At 41.8% G+C, this 18,362-nt stretch overlaps 2 protein-coding genes and 1 long non-coding RNA gene across 4 annotated transcripts in view; 1 reads left to right on the top strand and 2 right to left on the bottom strand.

Moving 5' to 3' along the window:
• ELAPOR2 (endosome-lysosome associated apoptosis and autophagy regulator family member 2) overlaps nt 1-18,362 on the bottom strand; it is a 355,914-nt gene that overhangs the window by 242,337 nt on the left and 95,215 nt on the right. The window lies entirely within an intron of this gene.
• On the bottom strand, nt 307-15,063 carry HSPA14 (heat shock protein family A (Hsp70) member 14). 2 transcript variants are annotated; one of them, XM_049814102.1, is made up of 14 exons: nt 14,945-15,063; nt 14,659-14,739; nt 14,486-14,568; nt 13,419-13,467; nt 12,507-12,600; nt 12,292-12,382; nt 11,167-11,271; nt 10,180-10,341; nt 9,193-9,348; nt 7,882-7,984; nt 5,382-5,594; nt 4,817-4,990; nt 3,732-3,802; nt 307-983 (listed from the first exon to the last, which is right to left on the bottom strand). In XM_049814102.1, exons 1-14 carry the CDS (start codon nt 14,999-15,001, stop codon nt 905-907), a joined length of 1,518 nt encoding a protein of 505 aa, XP_049670059.1. In that variant the 5' UTR covers nt 15,002-15,063; the 3' UTR covers nt 307-904. The 2 variants fall into 2 exon arrangements, 1 of the variants encoding a protein (XP_049670059.1); XR_007507667.1 differs by having other exon boundaries at nt 926-983; nt 4,817-4,941.
• LOC126044438 (uncharacterized) lies at nt 15,781-17,962 on the top strand. Its single transcript, XR_007507668.1, has 3 exons — nt 15,781-16,166; nt 16,955-17,109; nt 17,641-17,962. It is a non-coding gene; the product is annotated as an uncharacterized LOC126044438 (long non-coding RNA).

Here is an 18,362-nt window from a genome sequence, read left to right as displayed (position 1 = left end):
TGCAACACGCTGGACACTTCGGGAAGCCTGTAGTATGACAGGTAATCGACCACAGGTCTCCTCAAACACAGACAGGCGGCCCTTGCTCCTAATTTCTGTCTCTGAGTGTGAGGCTCTGCTCTGTCACTCTGAATATTTTTACAAGATAACATCAGGCCCGGACCCTCAAATCCCATAACGGCGCTTGCTTGCTCCCTCATCTTCCTAAAACAAAAAAAAGCTGCCAGCTTACATCCAAACCCACGATGACATACAGGTTAGAAGAGTGCCACACAGAGCGGAGGATGCCAGGATCTGTGTAAAAACCGTATTTTATTAATAACACATAAATAAGCACGTATAACCCTTACACACGCTTTTCAGACAACACCACAAAACCATCTTACAGTAACTCCAGAAAAACAAAAAATCCCACTCAAAAGGCCAGCACCAATGGGCATCACCTCCACAGCTTCAGGCAACGTCAAGGCCACACAGGATTACAGTACAATTCGGTACAGTTATCAGAGAGTGGATTTTCAGCAGTCTAGCTCTCACGGGTTCAATGCTATGCTGTTGAAGCCACAGATACACTGGTTGAATGGGTAGACAACCTGATTAGTCCAAAGAAAAAAAAAATCTTTAGATATGCAATATGCTTGTTGCTGAACCACAGGCACAGGGATTTGCCCTTTGCATTGTTTAAATCAGGTGCTGCACTTCAATGCTCTGCTGTCTGCGTGTCTTGATTAACATTTTGCACCACGTTTTCCACTCCAAACAGACTTGGTGGCAAATTAATGTTTTCCTTCAGTTTATTACAGTCCTCTAAGAATCATTAAAGGCATCTCAGAGAGAGGCACCACTTTGGCAGAAAACCAACAAGAGACAAAACTCAACTTAGAAAAACGTCTTTCAGAAGTGACTATGATGCCACTTCAACAGTGATGATTTCACACTTTCCAGTATCTTGATCTGTGCAGGTAACATGCAAGGACCCATCCCTAGGTAAAAGAGAAAGGGATGTTTAGGACTATCTCAACACAATACTTAGTATGTTACTGCATGTTCCAGAGAGGATAAAACAATAGTCTTCATGGAGACGAAAGGAAGAAAGGTTAGCATCAAAATATCCAGGGAAGAACATGCTTCAACGTAGATGAAACTGATTAATGAAATTAAGTTCAGTTTATTGAGTATTTAGATATGCACTTCTTGCAGTCCATTAAAGCATGTGTCTTCTCTACATATGCTGGAACAGATTCAGGAACATGTTTAAATACTGTAACTAAGTTTATTTAGTAGAGGTTTGTAAATAGAATATGCAGTAATATTATTCAAAATATTCATCTTGAGAACTCCGAGTAACAGCAACCAACAGATAAGCACACCTTCTCAAAGCATGAGAACTCGACTTTTAAAAAGTAGCAGTCTTTAAATACCAAGGATCTCCTTCAACAAGGAAAACCTTAATTTTCAAAATCCAAGAATCATAGACAATACTGACTCCTACTTTATCCAGACATACAACACGTACTATTTAGTTAGAAACAGATGTGTTCTAGTGAACTTGCCCTATCTTTTTCACCTCAATATTACTAAAAAGACCTTTAAAATAATGCAGGTTTTCTGCACTACACAGTTGTATATATAACCCCCAAGACGTTTTTCTTATGAATGCTATGTGCAAATCTCTGACTAAGAAGGTATTTCAGGTGAAGTCTATTAATAGAGCATTAATACACCTGACAGTTTGTATCAGGTTTGCGTGGCAAGGTTTTGTAGCAGGGAAGGGGGGGCTACAGGGGTGGTTTCTGTGAGAAGCTGCTAGAAGCTTCCCCCATGTCCAACAGAGTCAATGCCAGCTGGCTCCAAGATGGACCCACTGCTGGCCAAGGCCAGGCTCATCAGCGATAGTGGTAGTGCCTCTGGGACAACAGATTTAAGGGGAAAAAACCTGCTGCAGAAGAGTAACCAAGGAGAGGAGTGAGAATATTCAAGAGAAACAACCCTGCAGACCCCAAGGTCAGTGAAGGAGGAGGAGGAGAGGAGTGAGAATGTGAGAGAAACAACTCTGCAGACCCCAAGGTCAGTGAGGGAGGGGGAGGAGGAGGAGAGGAGTGATAACACGTGAGAGCAACAGCCCTGCAGACCCCCAGGTCAGTGAGAAGGAGGAGGAGGAGATGCTCCAGGCACCGGAGCAGAGATTCCCCTGCAGCCTGTGGGGAAGACCCTGGTGAGGCAGGCTGTCCCCCTGCAGTCCAGGGAAGTCCACGGGGGAGCAGATCTCCACCTGCAGCCTGGGGAGAGAGGACCCCACGCCAGAGCAGGGGGATGCCCGAAGGAAGGTGTGACTCCGTGGGAAGCCCGCGCTGGAGCAGGCTCCATGGAGAGAGAAGCCCAGGCTGGAGCAGGTTTGCTGGCAGGACTTGTGACCCCATGGGGGACCCACGCTGCAGCAGTCTGTGCCTGAAGGACTGCAGCCCAGGGAAGGGACCCACGATGGAGCAGGAGAAGAGTGAGAAGTCCTGCCCCTGAGGAGGAAGGAGCAGCAGAGACAACGTGCGATGAACTGACCCCAAACCCCATTTCCCATCCCCCTGTGCCACTGTGGGGGGAGGAGGTAGAGAAAATTGGGAGTAGAGTTAGGCCACGGAAGAAGGAAGGGGTGGGGGAAAGTGTTTTAAGATTTGGCTTTATTTCTCACTACCCTACTCTGGTTTGATTAGCAATAAATTAATTTTTGCCCAAGTCAAGTCTGTTTTGCCCATGACAGTAACTGGTGAGTGATCTCTCCCTGTTCTTATCTTGATCCATGAGGCTTTTGTTATATTTTCTCTCCCCTGTCCAGTTGAGGAGGGGGAGTGATTGAGTGGCTGTGTGGTGCTTAGCTGCTGGCTGGGGTTAAACCACGACACAATTAACGTAAGAAAACAAAGTATTTTTAACTCAAGTAGCAAGTAGGGATTTAGCTTTTCAGCAACATCTAGACAACTTTCCTATTACTTAGAAAAGCAATATGAGCTTCAGGACAGTTCTCGGAAGACAAACGTGCTTTGACTACTTAGAATTCCACCTTCTGATATCTTTATAAACTATTTATTCAAATGAGGCCAAGCACTCCTATTAAGGCCTAAGGAAGTTAGACAAACTTCTTCAGCATCATGTGCTCCCCATTCGCCACCCCACCATAAGATACTTTGTGTTTTCCCATAATAAACAAGTAATTCTGTAAAAAGTAGATTTATGAAGCCTGATTTCCTGTGGCGTTGTTTCTCATGCTTAACCACCCTGCCTCTGAAAGGCTAGGGCCACAGGTTTTCATCACAAATGCTGCATATGAGAAGTCCTGCATGGATTACTTAGCAACTTAATAAAGACAGATTCTACTTCAGTTTTTGCTAAGAGTGTGGGCCTTCAGCAGAACCACCTGACCCCCTTCCAGGGGAAATGTGAGATCCTGACTGCTCTCAAGCATGGTTACACTGTTCAGCAGTTCAAAAGTTGCTAAAAATCATCTGTACAACTGTGTTAAGTTTTATTTCTTTAGGAATCAAACAATGAAAGCACAGAAGATACCACATAAAAACCACATTCCTACAGAATTTACCCCTGCTAGGGCACAGCCCTGTAAGCAATAAAATGCTGAAATCACTCAAAACAAAATTAAACATTCTGTAATGGGAGAAAAGACCACTTGTCAGAAGTGTGACATAGCAAGTTAAACAGCAGAACAATAAATATTTGGGTACCTTTTCATAGTGAGAACAGTTAGTATATCATGTAGGCCATCCTCTTTCTTATCTAAATCCTGGAGCACAACCTATTTAAAAAAAAAGTTAAATTATAAAGTGCTGTAAATTCTTGCACAGCAGTTTAATGGAAGCGACACAATAGCTAAAGTGTGCAATTCATTCTGTTTAGCATCTCATACTAATAATTCAACATCAAAGCATGCCCCAGTGGACTTAATTCATCTGTAGTATAGCTCTATGTATTTTTAGCTATTTGTACTACTGTTTCAGTGGTTTCGTTCCAGAGTCTATCACCAAGATAGCTAGAGTACCCACACCTCCCACAGACTACAGTAAGAGCTGAGCATGTTCCTTTACTTAGGATCAGTTCTGTAACTATTAGGTAACATCCCTTCCCTATCCCCTTGAAGATTTTCAGGCAGGACTAAGGCAGAATAACAATTTTCTCAAGTATTCCATCCATTTCAGCCACATCTGCCCCCTCCCTGATGCTTTAAGTGCACTAAAGCCGAGGTAAGCACATCATCACTGTTTCAAACAAGCTGTATTCTCTCAATAGGTTGACTCCTGAGTAATATCTTTACATCAGGTGAAGATTTAATCATACCATTTTACCACTGTGAAAAATCAAATGTCGTATTTAATACCAAGATCCTGTCCAACCTAGGAAGATCAAAATACAATCAACAGTACATACACTAGCTATGTCATTATCTCCAGCAGTTTTATTTCTAAAATGTTGGAGACCTGTACTACTGGAATGACTGGTTATGATCTCTCATCCCAGGTGAGCTTACTACAGTAGTGCCAAATGTCAAACCCAGCCATCTGTTTACAAATTCAAAAGGGAAACTTCAGTTTCTTTAAAAAGTGCTTCAATACTTCATAACACATTTATAGAAAAATGTTTAAAGACCGTTTCCAGAGAATTGTTACAAAATTAGAATGACATGCAAGAAGTTTTAGTAGGGATGGGACTGGTTTCAGGGTTTGGTGGTTTTTGGTGGTTTTTCTTCTTTCCAGATCCACTTGCTTTCCAAGTGGTTGATATTAAAAGTGCATATGAATGTGTATACACTCACCTGTGCAAATTTACCTTCTTCATTCATGGGACTTTTCCCCAGTGACTCATATAGCTCAAGGCATACAGAAGAAGTGTTTCCAGGAGCATGCAGGGTGTGCTGCCTTCGAGCTGGTAATGGTGTCCCTGATGGAAATAGCACTGTGAATTTGTCAGCCCCTGACTCGTCTACTCCCTTTAAAAAGAAAAAAAAAGTTCATGCCTTTCTCTAAGTACTTTACTGAGCTGAGTGTTACAACAACGCTCCATAAGAAAAGAAATCCAAGATTCATGTTCTCTGCCACATTTACCATCACAAGTAAAACAAAAAATTGGCATTCCTATAAAGAAATGAAAAAGTCCAGCTATTACAACATAGCAAACACACAATTTGTCTCCCCTTAAAATCAAGCAGCTTTTCCTGTCAATTTTTTTGTCAATAAACCTGTTACCACTTACTGATCTATAGCCCATTTACAGAACTAATAATGAAACAATACTGTTTCTCTAACATCAGTCATGCATAAGTAGTGCTGTATATTCATTGCAGCAGTAAAATTTTTAAAGTTAAATAATTTTATCCTTACCTTAAGAAGAATATCTTTGGCAGAACACTCAATAAGTGTTTCTTCTTCTAACAAAGGATTCTCTTTCCCTAGCAGAATTCCTGCCTCTATGGCTGCACCAATGGGAATAACTTCATCTGGAGGAATTGAATTCAGTAATTCCACAGTTGGGAAAATGTCTTTGATCAACTGCTGTAGCTTTGGGATTCGAGCAGACCCACCACACAGAACTACCTGGAAAACAAGCCTTAATGATTTCATATCTTTCTTCTGACAGATAAAACAGACAGGTCACAACCTGCAATACAGAAATGCAAAGTGCTCTGGGATATTTTATCATCTGTAGTTATTAAAAGAAAAATTGATGCCATCTTTGCTTGCCTTCTGTTACTTTTTCATTTGAGAAACCAAAGGAAATAGTTTCCAAGTTTGAAATGGTGTCTTGAAAAAGTGTTTGTTATAGTTAATTGCCAGCTACATGAAGTAACATTTTAAAAATTGAGGAATTCGTCATAAAATAACATCAGGTTGGAAGGGACCTCCAGACATCATCTAGTCCAACCTCCTGCCCAGAACAGGTCCGGTTACAACAGGATGCTCAGGACCCTGTCTCCACAGATATAGATTTCACAGACTCTGTGGGCCCTTGTTTCAGTGTTTGATTAGCCTCACGCTACAAATTCTTTTCTTGGAATCTAAAATTTCCCCATGTTGTAACTTGTGCTGCTTGCCACTCAGCCTTCCATCGTGCACCTATAGGAAGGGGTAAGTCAGGTTTGTCTCGATGAGGTAACTGTAGGCAGCATTAGTTTCCCCTGAGCCTGTTCTTACAGGTGAGCAAACCCAGCTCTCTTGGCCCAAACCATATGGGTAGCCTTCCAACTGGACTGGCTCCAGTAGGTCAAAATCTTTTGTCTCCTGTGAAGCCCAAAAATGATGAGATGGTATCTGGACACTCTGGCTAAGTGTCAAAGAGGGAAACAAACACTTTACTACACCCATGGCTATACCCTTGCTATTACAGCCCAGCATGCAACTGGCCACCTTTGCAGTCAGCAGTATACCTCTGCAGCAAATAAACCTCCTGTCTATTAGAACCCCCACATCTTTTCCTGCAAAGCTGCTTTCTAGCAACTGCAGCCTGTACTGCTGCACAGGATTATTCCATCACAGACTCTGCATTTGCCTTTGTTGATCTTTGTGATATTCTTCTCCATTAGAGTAGATGATCAGTGTAGGTCCCTTCCAACTGAAATATTCTATTCTGTTATATAAATTTCCCTTACCTTTTTCAACCCCTCTGAATAGGGGTTGACCTACAGTGGTACTGACTGCTCCCCTCATTTTGGTACTGTCTGCAAACTTGCTGAAAGCACACGCTACCCCATCATCCATGTTATTAATAGACATTAAATGGTATTAGGCCTGGTATCAAAGCCTGAGGGATGTCATTGACAACAAGGTGTCACTTACTGATCTTGTGCAAGAAAAAAAACCTTAAAACCCTTCTCTTGTTACAGTAACTTTATTGAGATCAACCAGATCTCAAAACAAAGCTAATTCCCACCTTTCTTCATGTAAAACATAAATTAACCTAATTTACAACTCTTCAGTTATTTTTACATTTAAAGTCCCCCCCCCCCCCCCCCCCCCCCAAAAAAAAAAAAAATTAAGGCCTGAGAGAACAGGTCATTGGGCCACTTAAAAAATACTGCCAGCAGAAAACAAAAGACATTCTCTAAACAATGGCCTGGGATACTTCATTATCCTACCAGTGAAACTCAGATGTGACACTGCAAACCTAATTAAGAGCCTGAAATAGCATCAAGTATCATTAAAACTGCCAGCTAACTTTTGCTGCAGAATTTATGTGCCAATTCCACCAGTGATAAATACACTACTATTTGTCACACACAGATGCACAGGAGTTGAGAGGAAGTTACTCTCTTATACCAAAGCAAGAAAGACATTTGAATGAAACTAGTAAAGCTTGCTATTTTACTCAGCATCTTTGGTATTAAAGCGCTCTATGGTTTGGCATCTAATGTGTTCCTAAGTTTTTTAAGCTAACAAGGAGGACCAAAGGCACCAAGTAGACACTAAGCAATTTGTTCAACTCATAGGACAAAAGTCAAAACTGAGGCTTTCTTCAGGAGTGTCAAACCCCATCCAAAGCTCAGTGAAGGCAGAAGAAAGTCTATATACAAAATTAAAGAAGGTAGTCCTCAGCTCTATTAAGAGTTACATAAACACACCAAATGGAGACAAATCCTCTACCATTTACTCAATTTGCAGCAGCAAAAACACATCATTGACTCTGATTCTACCTTATACTTAACTTCAAGTAACAGAAATCAAAGCAAAGACAGGAGTTCTAAAGATCTTGAGTCTACATACTTTGTTGGATCTGAACCAAAAATGCTTAAACACAAGATGAAATAATCTGTCTGCAAGAAAAACAGGCCCCATAAATCTTCTTGTGGAGTTATAAAGCATACAGACAAGGGATTTCTATTATTACCTTATTAATATCATCTGCTGTAAATCCAACTTGCTGCAAGAGCTTTTTAATTGCTTCTACACATTTACTAAAAAGTGAAGAACAGATAAGTTCAAACCTGGCCCTAGAAAAAAAAAAAATTCAAGAAGTGTCATCTCATCCATTACAGACAAATACCTGAAATGGAAGAACAATCATTTTTAGAATATACTTTGGTTCTCTAGCTATAACTGGTACTAAGGGTTTTTTTTTTTTGTTGTGAAAATATCTGTGCTATTGATTCCATCATTAACACCTACACGGAACGCACATACGTTCTTCTTCAGCGTACTCTAGAGAAAAACCAGTATTGTAATCTTGACCCATACGTGGAAAAAAAGCAGCAAAAATCCTGGAAGTGCTTCACCATCTTTAAAATGGAGACACAAAGACGCAAATGTGCCTTTTGAATTTTCAGAGGCAAATCACGCTGTATCCTGATTTGCACACAAGGAGTAGGTTAAGCAAACTGAAAAACTTGTGCTTGCTCCAAGCTCTTTCAAGCCTGAAGAGGAAGTTTTACTCTGTATGAATACAGCAAGTCAACTTCTCCAACACCACAGGACTCAGCATCCTTACCCAAAACTGAGCCAGAACAAGTTATACAGCATCACTTCTCACATTGCAAACATACCGTGCCTTATTTTACCAGATCCGGCTGCTGCAGCAGTGGATGCACAGTTCTGGAATTGAAAAGTCTATTTCATTTTGCTAAAGCTGCTGCTGACTGGAAGAACAATCAAAATTAGCTAAACATTTCAATAAGAGATCATCCCAAGAGAGAGAATACTTAGAGTAGGACACAGCAGTATGAACAAAGAGACAGAAAACAGCGTTCTACTCCAGCTGTCAAAAAGAGGCAACATGAAAACTTCCATGAGTCCTATCATTTTGGAGCTCATTTAGGTGAAAGAGTCCAAAAGTCTTCTTTTTCTTTAAGGAAAATCCAACAACAAAAACAAGAAGGGGGGGCGTGAAAGGGAAAACCACCCTGAGTAATTACAGTATCTATTCCCCTTTCATCAACAACCAGACTCTAAAGATGGGGTCTCCTTGTGCCTTTTTGCACTTCATTTTCTATCCATTAGGGATGTACAACAGAACACATCAGAACAGAACCATCAATATGAAACAAAGCTGAAAGCAAGCAAGTTGGTCTTCTATCTTACTTCTCTTTCTAAAATTAATGCCACCAAAAAAAAATATCAAAGCTTATTGAACATCCTAAATACCACCTAGAAAGACTTCAAGCATAGTTTTATATAAAAGCAGTAGCTTCAAGATTTGCTTTACCTGGACACATTACAATCAAAATCCAATCCTTCATACAATGAATCTACAAAACAGTTTGCACTTCCCAGGGTTGATAAAGAATGCTTTGCAATATCAGCACTGTTCATTAACTTCATCATGGCTCTGGGATTTCCTCTAATGTCATGTTTACAAGACCTACATTTGAAAAAAAGAGATTATCACTTCAGAAAGGCAGGCATTTGAATGATAACACTAACTTTCTGAAAGGAAAAACAGGTTAAAGCTATTGAACTTTCTTTCCTGTAGACATTTCAATTTCAACTAAAGAACACTGTGTAGAGGCACCCTGAACTCAGGCACTAGTGTTTATCATACAGATTTAAGTCTCTCTGCTGAACAAATCCTGTTAAGTGACTGCAAGGAACAGCAAGAGAAGGCCTGCAAGTTAACCAATTTTAACCACAGATTAAGAAGAAATAGCACACCAACATTAGACAGGTAAAAAAAATAGTACGTTTCATCCAAAGTCTCCCTCTGACAGTATGCAGCTGATCACCTCAAGTTCACTAGAGCTAATGGTAATGCATTTGTTCATTTTTGTTCATCATAGGATGACATGCCATACAGACTTCAGTCTGATGACCCAAGCCCCTCCACAGTCCTTCATGTCAACATGAAAACCAAACAAAACCCACACAGGTGAATTCCCTGTCACCCAAAAATTTGTGACTGAAAGGACGTGAGCAGCCTGTAGTCACATACATCACTCAAAACACAGAACAGTTCATAGCTGAGCCCTTATAGCTCAACATCAACTTCAGGCAACACCTACCCAAACCCAAATATTTCCCAGCCTTCCTCCTTGGCCCCCAACAGCTGACTGTTCCTTTAATAACTTTACTTAAGCCATTTCACATGCAGACAGTCTGCCAGATCTGACAAACTAGTATGAATTTTCTTTGAAAGCAAGGATCAGTTAACAAAGTTCCTGTCCTAACAGCAACATGCTTGGAATTCAAAACCTACCTCTGAAATTCAGAAGCTAAGTGTTGCGCCAGAGCTTCTGTGAAGCAAACTCCACCAATGCTATCATCTGTGTTCGTAGCAAGCACACGATATATTCCACTGTTTACTTCTATGACTGTGATAGAAAGTGATGTTCCACCAAGTTTATAAACCAACACATTGCTGCCATGGTAAAAAAAAAAGAAGAAGAAGAAAGAAGTATTAATACGAGTCATCTAAAATTATGTTTAATGTGACACACTTTCTAAAAAGATGACCACCATATTATGTATTGCAGGTTTTAATCAGTTTTGTCACGAGAATTTGATTTGAGGTGTTTGTATTTAATGCACCTTAGTACCACTGACTACTTGACAAGTTCCCTAAAGGACAAAATTAGTCTATTTCATACAGTGGGAGTAGCCAATGCTTTTTCTACAACACAACTGAGAACTGAACATTACAGTCAAGGTTGCAGGCAAGAATTATATGAGAAGGGTAAAAAATACCAACCAAGAAGCAAAAAGACAAGACATCTGTTTGCACTGATGGCAGTCTATGCTATTTTGAAAATCTTGTGAATTATCTGAATATTCATAAGGGAAACTCAACGCATGTACTGAACCCAGGAACTCAGCTTTAGTTCTTCTACCATATGTAAAATGACCCCATCTCCCACAATTAAAAAACAGCTATGGCAAAACCTGTTTGAGAAGGGATGTATTTTTCTTAAAGCCAATCAGCTCACTGAAGAGCAAGACAGAATCTGGGGACAAATCTTTAAAGACAATTCTAAAAAAACTAAAAACCAGAACAAAGGGATTTAAAACACTACAGATTTACAACTTCTAAATTGTTATTGGCTTTATTGAGAGAAAAAAGAAAAACAAGCCTCAAATCATTAATTTTGTATGGACTGCTAAGGCAACACAGCATTCCCTCATTTAAGGTTTCTCAGGATTTAAGTACAGCAGCTTACATTTAAGAAGTAAAATATTAGGATTTTACCTTTTCCCAGTGGGTGAATCTTGGCCAATTCCATAAGCCAGGAGAGCAGCCGATGGTTCGTGAATTAATCTCATAACATTAAATCCAGCAGCTGCAGCTGCTTCCCTGTGATAAGGCATAACAGCATTTCATTTTACTTTAATGATTTCACTATAGTCACACACACTATTAAGATTTCGTCTGAACTACATATGTCACCAACTCAGAACTTGGTTACAGCATGGTATTAACAAAGCAAAGTGACTGGAAAAGAAAGGTATCAAGAAGTTCAGTTGCTACTGTGTTCTTCAGGTAGTTGATCTGCTGTGTGCTCATTGTCAAAGAAAACACTGACGTATCAGCCTACATACTCCATAAAACCCAGACCTCCCCCCTCCCGCCCCCCCCCAACTACTAGATGAAAACCCCCACCCTCAATCAAACTTGGTAACTTATTTTCAAGTGTGGCATTACAGTTCTTGGTACATTATTTCAAAACATAGAATGCTATGAAAATTGATTTTACTTCCCAATCACGTTACCACACCTCACTTCTAACATTTTCTTTACATGTTTCCTTGAAATTTCAGTAACTCTCGGAGTACCAGTCAAACAGAACATACCAGAAAGTAGAAACAGATGCTGCCAACTACGCACAGCTTTAAGTCTACTTATGTTTTCATACGGAGGAACTTTTTTACAGCAGAACTTTTTCCAAACAGAACTTCCAAGTAGAATACTGGTGTGTATTCCATATCTGCTCTCTGACAAAACAGTCCTCAAAGAAGTCATGTAATACCACTTGTTGTATGAAAGGATGGGAAATTATGTAGGAGGGCTGAGAAATATTTCAAAGGGGACACTGAAGATCCAGATCTGAAATGACATTCTATCCTTAATGATACCAAAACTCCCTCTCACTTCAATTGATTCAGAATTTCATTTTGGTCACAACAGTGAATTCCATGAAAAGTTTCTAAAGTCAGGATTTAAGCTCCTGCTTTTATATTTTCGCAATTCAAGTAACATCCCAATGTCATGACTGATAGTCGCAAGCTGAAGTCCAGCAGGAGAACTCCCATTGCTGATCTGCCAGCCGGTCTGCTTTAGGCATGTTAAATAACAGAAAAATCTTAATCCTCTTACCCAAGGGCATTTTTCTGATTCTCTCCAAAATCAAATGGTACAGTGATAACAACGTCATTTACATCTGAACCCAATGCAGACTGAGCAGTTTCTGTTTATAAACATAGGCAGAACATGTTGATTAAAAGCAAAAAAAAACCCCAACATACCATATCTTAAAAATATGAGGATAGCTTAAAAAACTAAAACATGTTATGATTATACTTATTATATACCTTTCATTTTACTGAAAATCAGTTTTGCCACATCTTCTGGGTTAATAAGTTTATTATCTATTTCATATTGAAGTTTACCATTCTTCTCAATTATCTGTAAGCAAAACCAACATAACTTTGTTAGATATGTAATTTTGTTATTAACAAAAAAAGTGTTTAATTTAGTTTGTTTGAAGTAAAAAGCACGGGACTGTGTAAATACTTTCTGTGTTAGTACTCTACTACAAGAGAATAAATGCTTCCAAGATGCTTATCAAAGATCACAAAAAAACTTGTATTATCCAACAGACATGACAGTGACATTCATACGGACTTAAAGACTCCAGACTATCTTTTTTGTTTCTAAAGCAACATTTAGAACAAAAGTACTTTCCTGCTTATATTCCATAAGAAAAAAAATAACAACTATTTATATAAGCATGTCAATACAAACGGTCAAAAAACAGAGAAAAAACTCATTCCTTCTTTAGGAATGTACTTTCCAGGATAACTTTTCTCGTTTTACAAAAAGGTTTCTAGTAACAAGCACAGTATTATCCAAATTAAATACCGAGATTAAATCAAGTGGTTAAGCATTTTTATCACAAGATGCTGTAATGTGAGCATGCTCTACCAGCACTAAAACACCATGCTATTACCCAAATATATCAAGAATCATCCCTTTTGAGAACAGCCAAGAGATACATATCATTTTTCTGTTGAACTATATTATGATGGCAGATCTCAGAACACGGTTAAGTTCTCTATTTTATAAAAAAAGAAACCTTCTATATAGCAGCAAATGGACCTCATACAATGAGAGCTGATCACTACAGAACATAAACATAGTGTGGCACAAACAATGCCAAGAAGAAAAGTATAAGATAATCCAAGTTATTCTGGGAACAACAAAAAAACCTAGATCATACTCACTGAACATTTGCTTTCTGCAATATATTTCTCTGCCTGTGGGTCACCAGAGCTGTCCAGACAAATTCAAAATAACAAAATAAATCATACGTTCAAGGGTAATTGCAGAAATTCATCTTGCTGATATTCCTTATAACATCTACAGCATATCTAAGTTATACTTCAACCAAAATCTCTGTTTCCACTCTATGGACACATTTATACAGGAGAAGAAAAACCAACAGTTCTGCCTGCTGGTATCTTTCAGGCTCCTTTCCCCAAACTAATCATTGAAAAAATACCTACTAGTTAATGAAAAGGGAAAATAAAAACCAACGCATTGTTTTAATGTGCTATCCCCAATAATCATTATAAAATACTTCAGTGGCACTTTTGTTGAATTGACTGAGATAACATGATAGCAGTAAGCTGATTATCCTCAATCCTCTACTCCCTATGTAAAGTTATGCATCTGGAAAGTGCTGAGAAATACATCAGAATGGACATCATCTTGTCAACGCCTTTTAATGAAAGAGCTGTAACACACAGCTAGTTATCACTGAAACGTTTTGTCGCATCTCGAATGTTAGACCTAAGCCAGCAAGTTTAGTTCTAGTATTGCTGTAACTGCCAGTGCAGATCATCACATCTCCACTAACTGAAGAATCACAACAGGCATTACATCAATGCATTTCACAACTGTAATAAAAGACATACAAAGTTTCATGCAAATAAAACCAGGTGGATTTTAATCACAGGAGAACATCCAAGTAACAACAAGACGTTTTAGTTGAGAAACTCAAGTATATATCAAAAGCATATATGCAACTTGTTACTAAGTGTCACAATTTGATTTTTGCAGACAAATTCAGACATAAAATACTAGCATCTCTTTACTCCTGGAATGAAATGTAGAGTACGAAATTCATAATGTAATGAGTTTTTAAGTTATGACACACACTCCTGTCGATGCCAGGTTAACTTAAGTACTATCACACTGGATTAAAACGCCTTCGCTATCAGTGCTGAGACTACGCTTTTATGGGGAAAAACTAAACTTCTCACTTTCCCTTTCGCACCTGTTCTCTTACCTTCGCCCAAGGATCTGCTTTACTTTCACTACAGTGTTTGAAATATTTCTTATTCTACTTTGCTTTGCAGCTAAGCCAACGACCTGAACGGAAAATAAAAACACAAACACCAAGTGAGCGCCAGACCGAGCTCCCCCGCCCTCCCCCCCCCCCCCCCAGAAGGGGAGCCTCACCTCCTCGCTCTCCGAGAAAGCCACGACCGCGGGAGTGACCCTGTCCCCGGCGTCGTTGGCGACCACGTCGGCGCGGCCATCCTGCGGGCAGAGGCACCACGGGTGAGCCGTCCCTCGGGACACCCCGCGCCCCCTCAGGACTCTCCTCCCTGACTGACCCCCGGGAGGGAACGGAGATGACCGCGGCCCACCCCCTCCTCCCGGCGAGGACCTCCCTCCCCCCCGAGGGAGCCACGACGGCGGCGGGGGAGAGGAGGAGGAGGAGACCAACCCTTCATCCCCTCACCTTATAGACGGCGGCGCAGGCACAGGTAGCGCCCAGGTGGACACCGATGGCGGCCATGAGTCCACCCCGCCCCCTCCCCCGTTACCGCTCCACGCGCGCGCCCGCCGTCCCACAACGCACCGCGCCGCGGCCCGCCCCCAGCCAATCCCGCTCCGACTCTTTCACCCCGGCCGCCAATGGAAGCCCGCACCGCGCTCTCTCGCAAACCAATGGCGGAGAGGCGCGCTTGGAAGCGCCGTCATCGGGAGGAGCGGCCAATAAGAAAAAAAAAAAAAAAAAAAAAAAAGCCGGGGAGAGTGGCGTCATCTCGCATGGCAACGGGGCGGAGGGCGGGCAGTGTGGCGGCGGGCGGCCGCTGAGGGGAGTCGGTGGGGCGGAACGGGCCGAGCGGCGGCAGACCCAACCGCTGCGAAAATAGAGATTGGAATGGGGGAAGGCCGACGGGGCTGCTTCACGCGTGTGGTGTTTTTACGCCAGCGGCATCCCTCATGGCTTAACTGCAGGCAGTGAAGGACGTGGAGGCGGTGTACGCATTTTTTTTTTATCCAAAAGCTGTCGTTATTAGCGAAGCGGTCAGGCTGAAGCGCCGGTTCGGCGTAATCTAGCCAGGCATGACCGAGGTCTGAAAGCAAAGCTCCGTGTCTCCTTATGTCGCACTTCTGTTGGAGAAATCCATCTTGGCATTACCACAGGAAGAAAAAAGCAATGAATTATTCCTGATTGACCCTGGGGGAATTTAAGATCATTGACACAGAACTCACTTCATCCTGGCCAGAGCCGTCACCGTGCTGAAGGCTCCTCCGATTTCGCGTGGCCCTGCAACGGGCACAGCAAAGTTCTCCGTGTGCAGGTCACCCCCGATGTGCGGCTCTCGCTGTAAAGGTGACGGCACTTCTTACGTTCGGGTGCACGGTTGCCTCTCATTTCCTTAGCGAGTCTAAAACGCCCTGCAGTACCGTCTCATTCTGAAGTAAAGATGTCCTTATCCTGCTTTATATGTGACATGTTGAAGGTGAAAGGAATTAATCAAGATCACATAGAGGGGAAAGGATTTAAGCCGGAGTCGCAAAGGGCTTTTGTGTCCCAGAACTGATCCTGGGCATCTTAAGTGGCGGGACAATCTTCCTTTAAGTAACCAGGCTTGCTGAAGTCTGAGCGAAGGCTGGACTTCAGATTGCCAGCGGTCCGTCGTGCTCGGGAGATGGTCGCGATGTTGATAAAGGTGAAACTTGTAGAACTGAAAACAATACCTTTGAAGTTTGTCCAAATTGTAGCTCCTTTCTGCCTCCTCCTGTAAACGGAGGAGTGAAAAGAGAAGAAGGGTAGAGGGAACAGGAGAGACCTGTGGGGACTGGAGAAAGGTGTTGTAGAAGATAAGATAGAAATGATGCTTTTGGCAAAAAAAAAGATGGGGGGAGTCTGGGAAGAGACACTGAAGATAAGAGGGTAAAGAACAACAGAAGCCCCCAATACAGAAACCAATAATATTTTTCCTGGGCTTTCCCCCAAATCCTAATACCTGTTGCACCATTTGTGGCAATATACTGGTAATTAGAACGTAAACCAGTATGTGTAATCTGTGCTTCAAAAAGTGCTTGTGGCCACACTGCTAACTTCTCCTACACAACTAAGCACATCCACAGTTATTTTCCAGTTGTGCCACAGACACGTCAGGATGGACACAGAAGTTCTGCTTATCTCATCTAAAGCAGTTAATGTTCCTCCCAGGTGTAAGCAAACCTGAGTGGAAGCAGGCAAGAAATGCCTCGGCGAAGGTTTGTGATGGCCAGTAGTGTATGTTGAGGAGCGAAAAGCCCTTGTCTGTCTGTGTCCTTCCTATTTTTTGGCTAGTGTCCTTAGCGTATGGGAAGCTCAGGGTTTGCAGTGAGCTTGAGTGAGCTGAGAGATGGGGTGAACAACCCACTTCTAAAACAAAGTGGAAGAGGCTGTCCTGTTTGCTATAGCAGTTCTGTAAGTAAATGAAAGCCTTAATATGCTTGTTTATTAAAGGTGGGGTAGAGGAGGCGAACACTGATTCAAGCAGCAGCCTGGATTCAGGATGCAAGAGAATTTAGTCTTTCACGCCTCCGGGAGAGCTATCCCTCTGAGTCAAAAGCAGGAGAAAAATCCAGCCCCATTGTGACTGGAGTTCTGCACATCTCCAGGTACCTACATCCAACAAATGAGCCCACCCTGCTCCCCCGCAACAAACTCACCTCTGATTTAGCCAGGTACTCTGCTGAAACCTCTTAGTATTATTTCCCAGCTGACAAAGCAGTGGCACAAACCTTCACAGCGTCAGAGCTGCCCCTTCTCTCCCAGTCTGTAGCACATCTCTTGGGCATCCAAAAACCAGACCAGCCACCGTCAGACCAGCTGTTGGCACAGTACAAAGTGAGCTCGCCCAAGCTGCTTTTGTACTGAGAAGTTGCAGGCAGCCTGAGAGGCTTGAATGCAAAAATGGATCCCCCTGGCACTGTCCGTAGCTGGCTGACTGTAGGAAAATCACAGAGATTACGACAAAAAGGCAGTAACATCTGCCGAGTTATTTAAAGTGGAAGCAAGTGTCTCTGTTGAACAACAGACTGTTTTGCAGCTGGTAAATAGTATATACTATAAAATGTCCCTTGGGGTGAGGAAAGAAGGATGAGAGAACTTCTTTAATTATCTTGTGTGTGTTCCGACTTAATTCTCAGGAAATTAAGCTCCAAGGAGGCTAGAGATGGCAGCTGCAAGACCGTGGCCTGTGATCATCTCCGGCCTGGGGGTGTGAACAAAGCCAGTGGAGTGGATTCTCAGGAAAGCTGCGGGAGAGCCTGGCTGCGGGGGGGACCTGGACAGTGGTCCTCCACGTGGCACTTCCCCCCGGCTTTGAAAATAGCCTCTTCCCCAGGACAGCGGTGTGAGGCTATACAGTCTACTCCAGTCCTACTGGACATGCTGACATCTCTGTTGGAAAACTTCCATCCCCATCGCTTGCCTTCATAAAAGCATCCATGAGATTTTTTTTTTTTGCATAAAAAGAGGCTCTTCCAGCTCATTGCTTAAATCTCTCGAAGTAATTACACCATCATTATTCATTGCATTGCTTATTTTGGGCACAGGAATACATGCTGTTGGGAGGTCTGTCTGTATATCACCCCCTAAGTTGCTGGGTTTCGGTGCAGGCTGTAGGCTATTTCTGGGTTTGCTGTAACACTTGCCACCCATTACAAAAGGCACTTGATAAAGTTGATTTCAGTATCCTCATTGCTTCATAGTCACAGTACCTAAGTGATAGGGAAGAGGCAAGTTCTGTTAGTAGATCAGATTAATTAAATACTTGTGTTAATTTTTAATAAGCTGAACAGAATGTTTTTATGTGTCGAAGGTCAGGGCTGACTGCTATGGAGTCTTCTCACAGCAGTCCAAAAAAGAA

The sequence above is a fragment of the Accipiter gentilis genome, chromosome 11 (assembly GCF_929443795.1).
Source record: "Accipiter gentilis chromosome 11, bAccGen1.1, whole genome shotgun sequence".
Taxonomy (NCBI): Eukaryota; Metazoa; Chordata; class Aves; order Accipitriformes; family Accipitridae; genus Astur; species Astur gentilis.
The sequence above is the reverse complement of the archived record's forward strand: the minus strand, read 5'-3'. Positions and strand labels throughout refer to the sequence as shown.

Coding starts and splice junctions, on each gene's coding strand:
- HSPA14 (XM_049814102.1), bottom strand. CDS start 15,001: ATGGCCGCCATCGGTGTCCACCTGGGCGCTACCTGTGCCTGCGCCGCC. Junction 11,272..12,291: donor AATCAGAAAAATGCCCTTGG/GTAAGAGGATTA, acceptor GCCTTATCACAG/GGAAGCAGCTGCAGCTGCTG. Junction 10,342..11,166: donor GATTCACCCACTGGGAAAAG/GTAAAATCCTAA, acceptor TTACCATGGCAG/CAATGTGTTGGTTTATAAAC.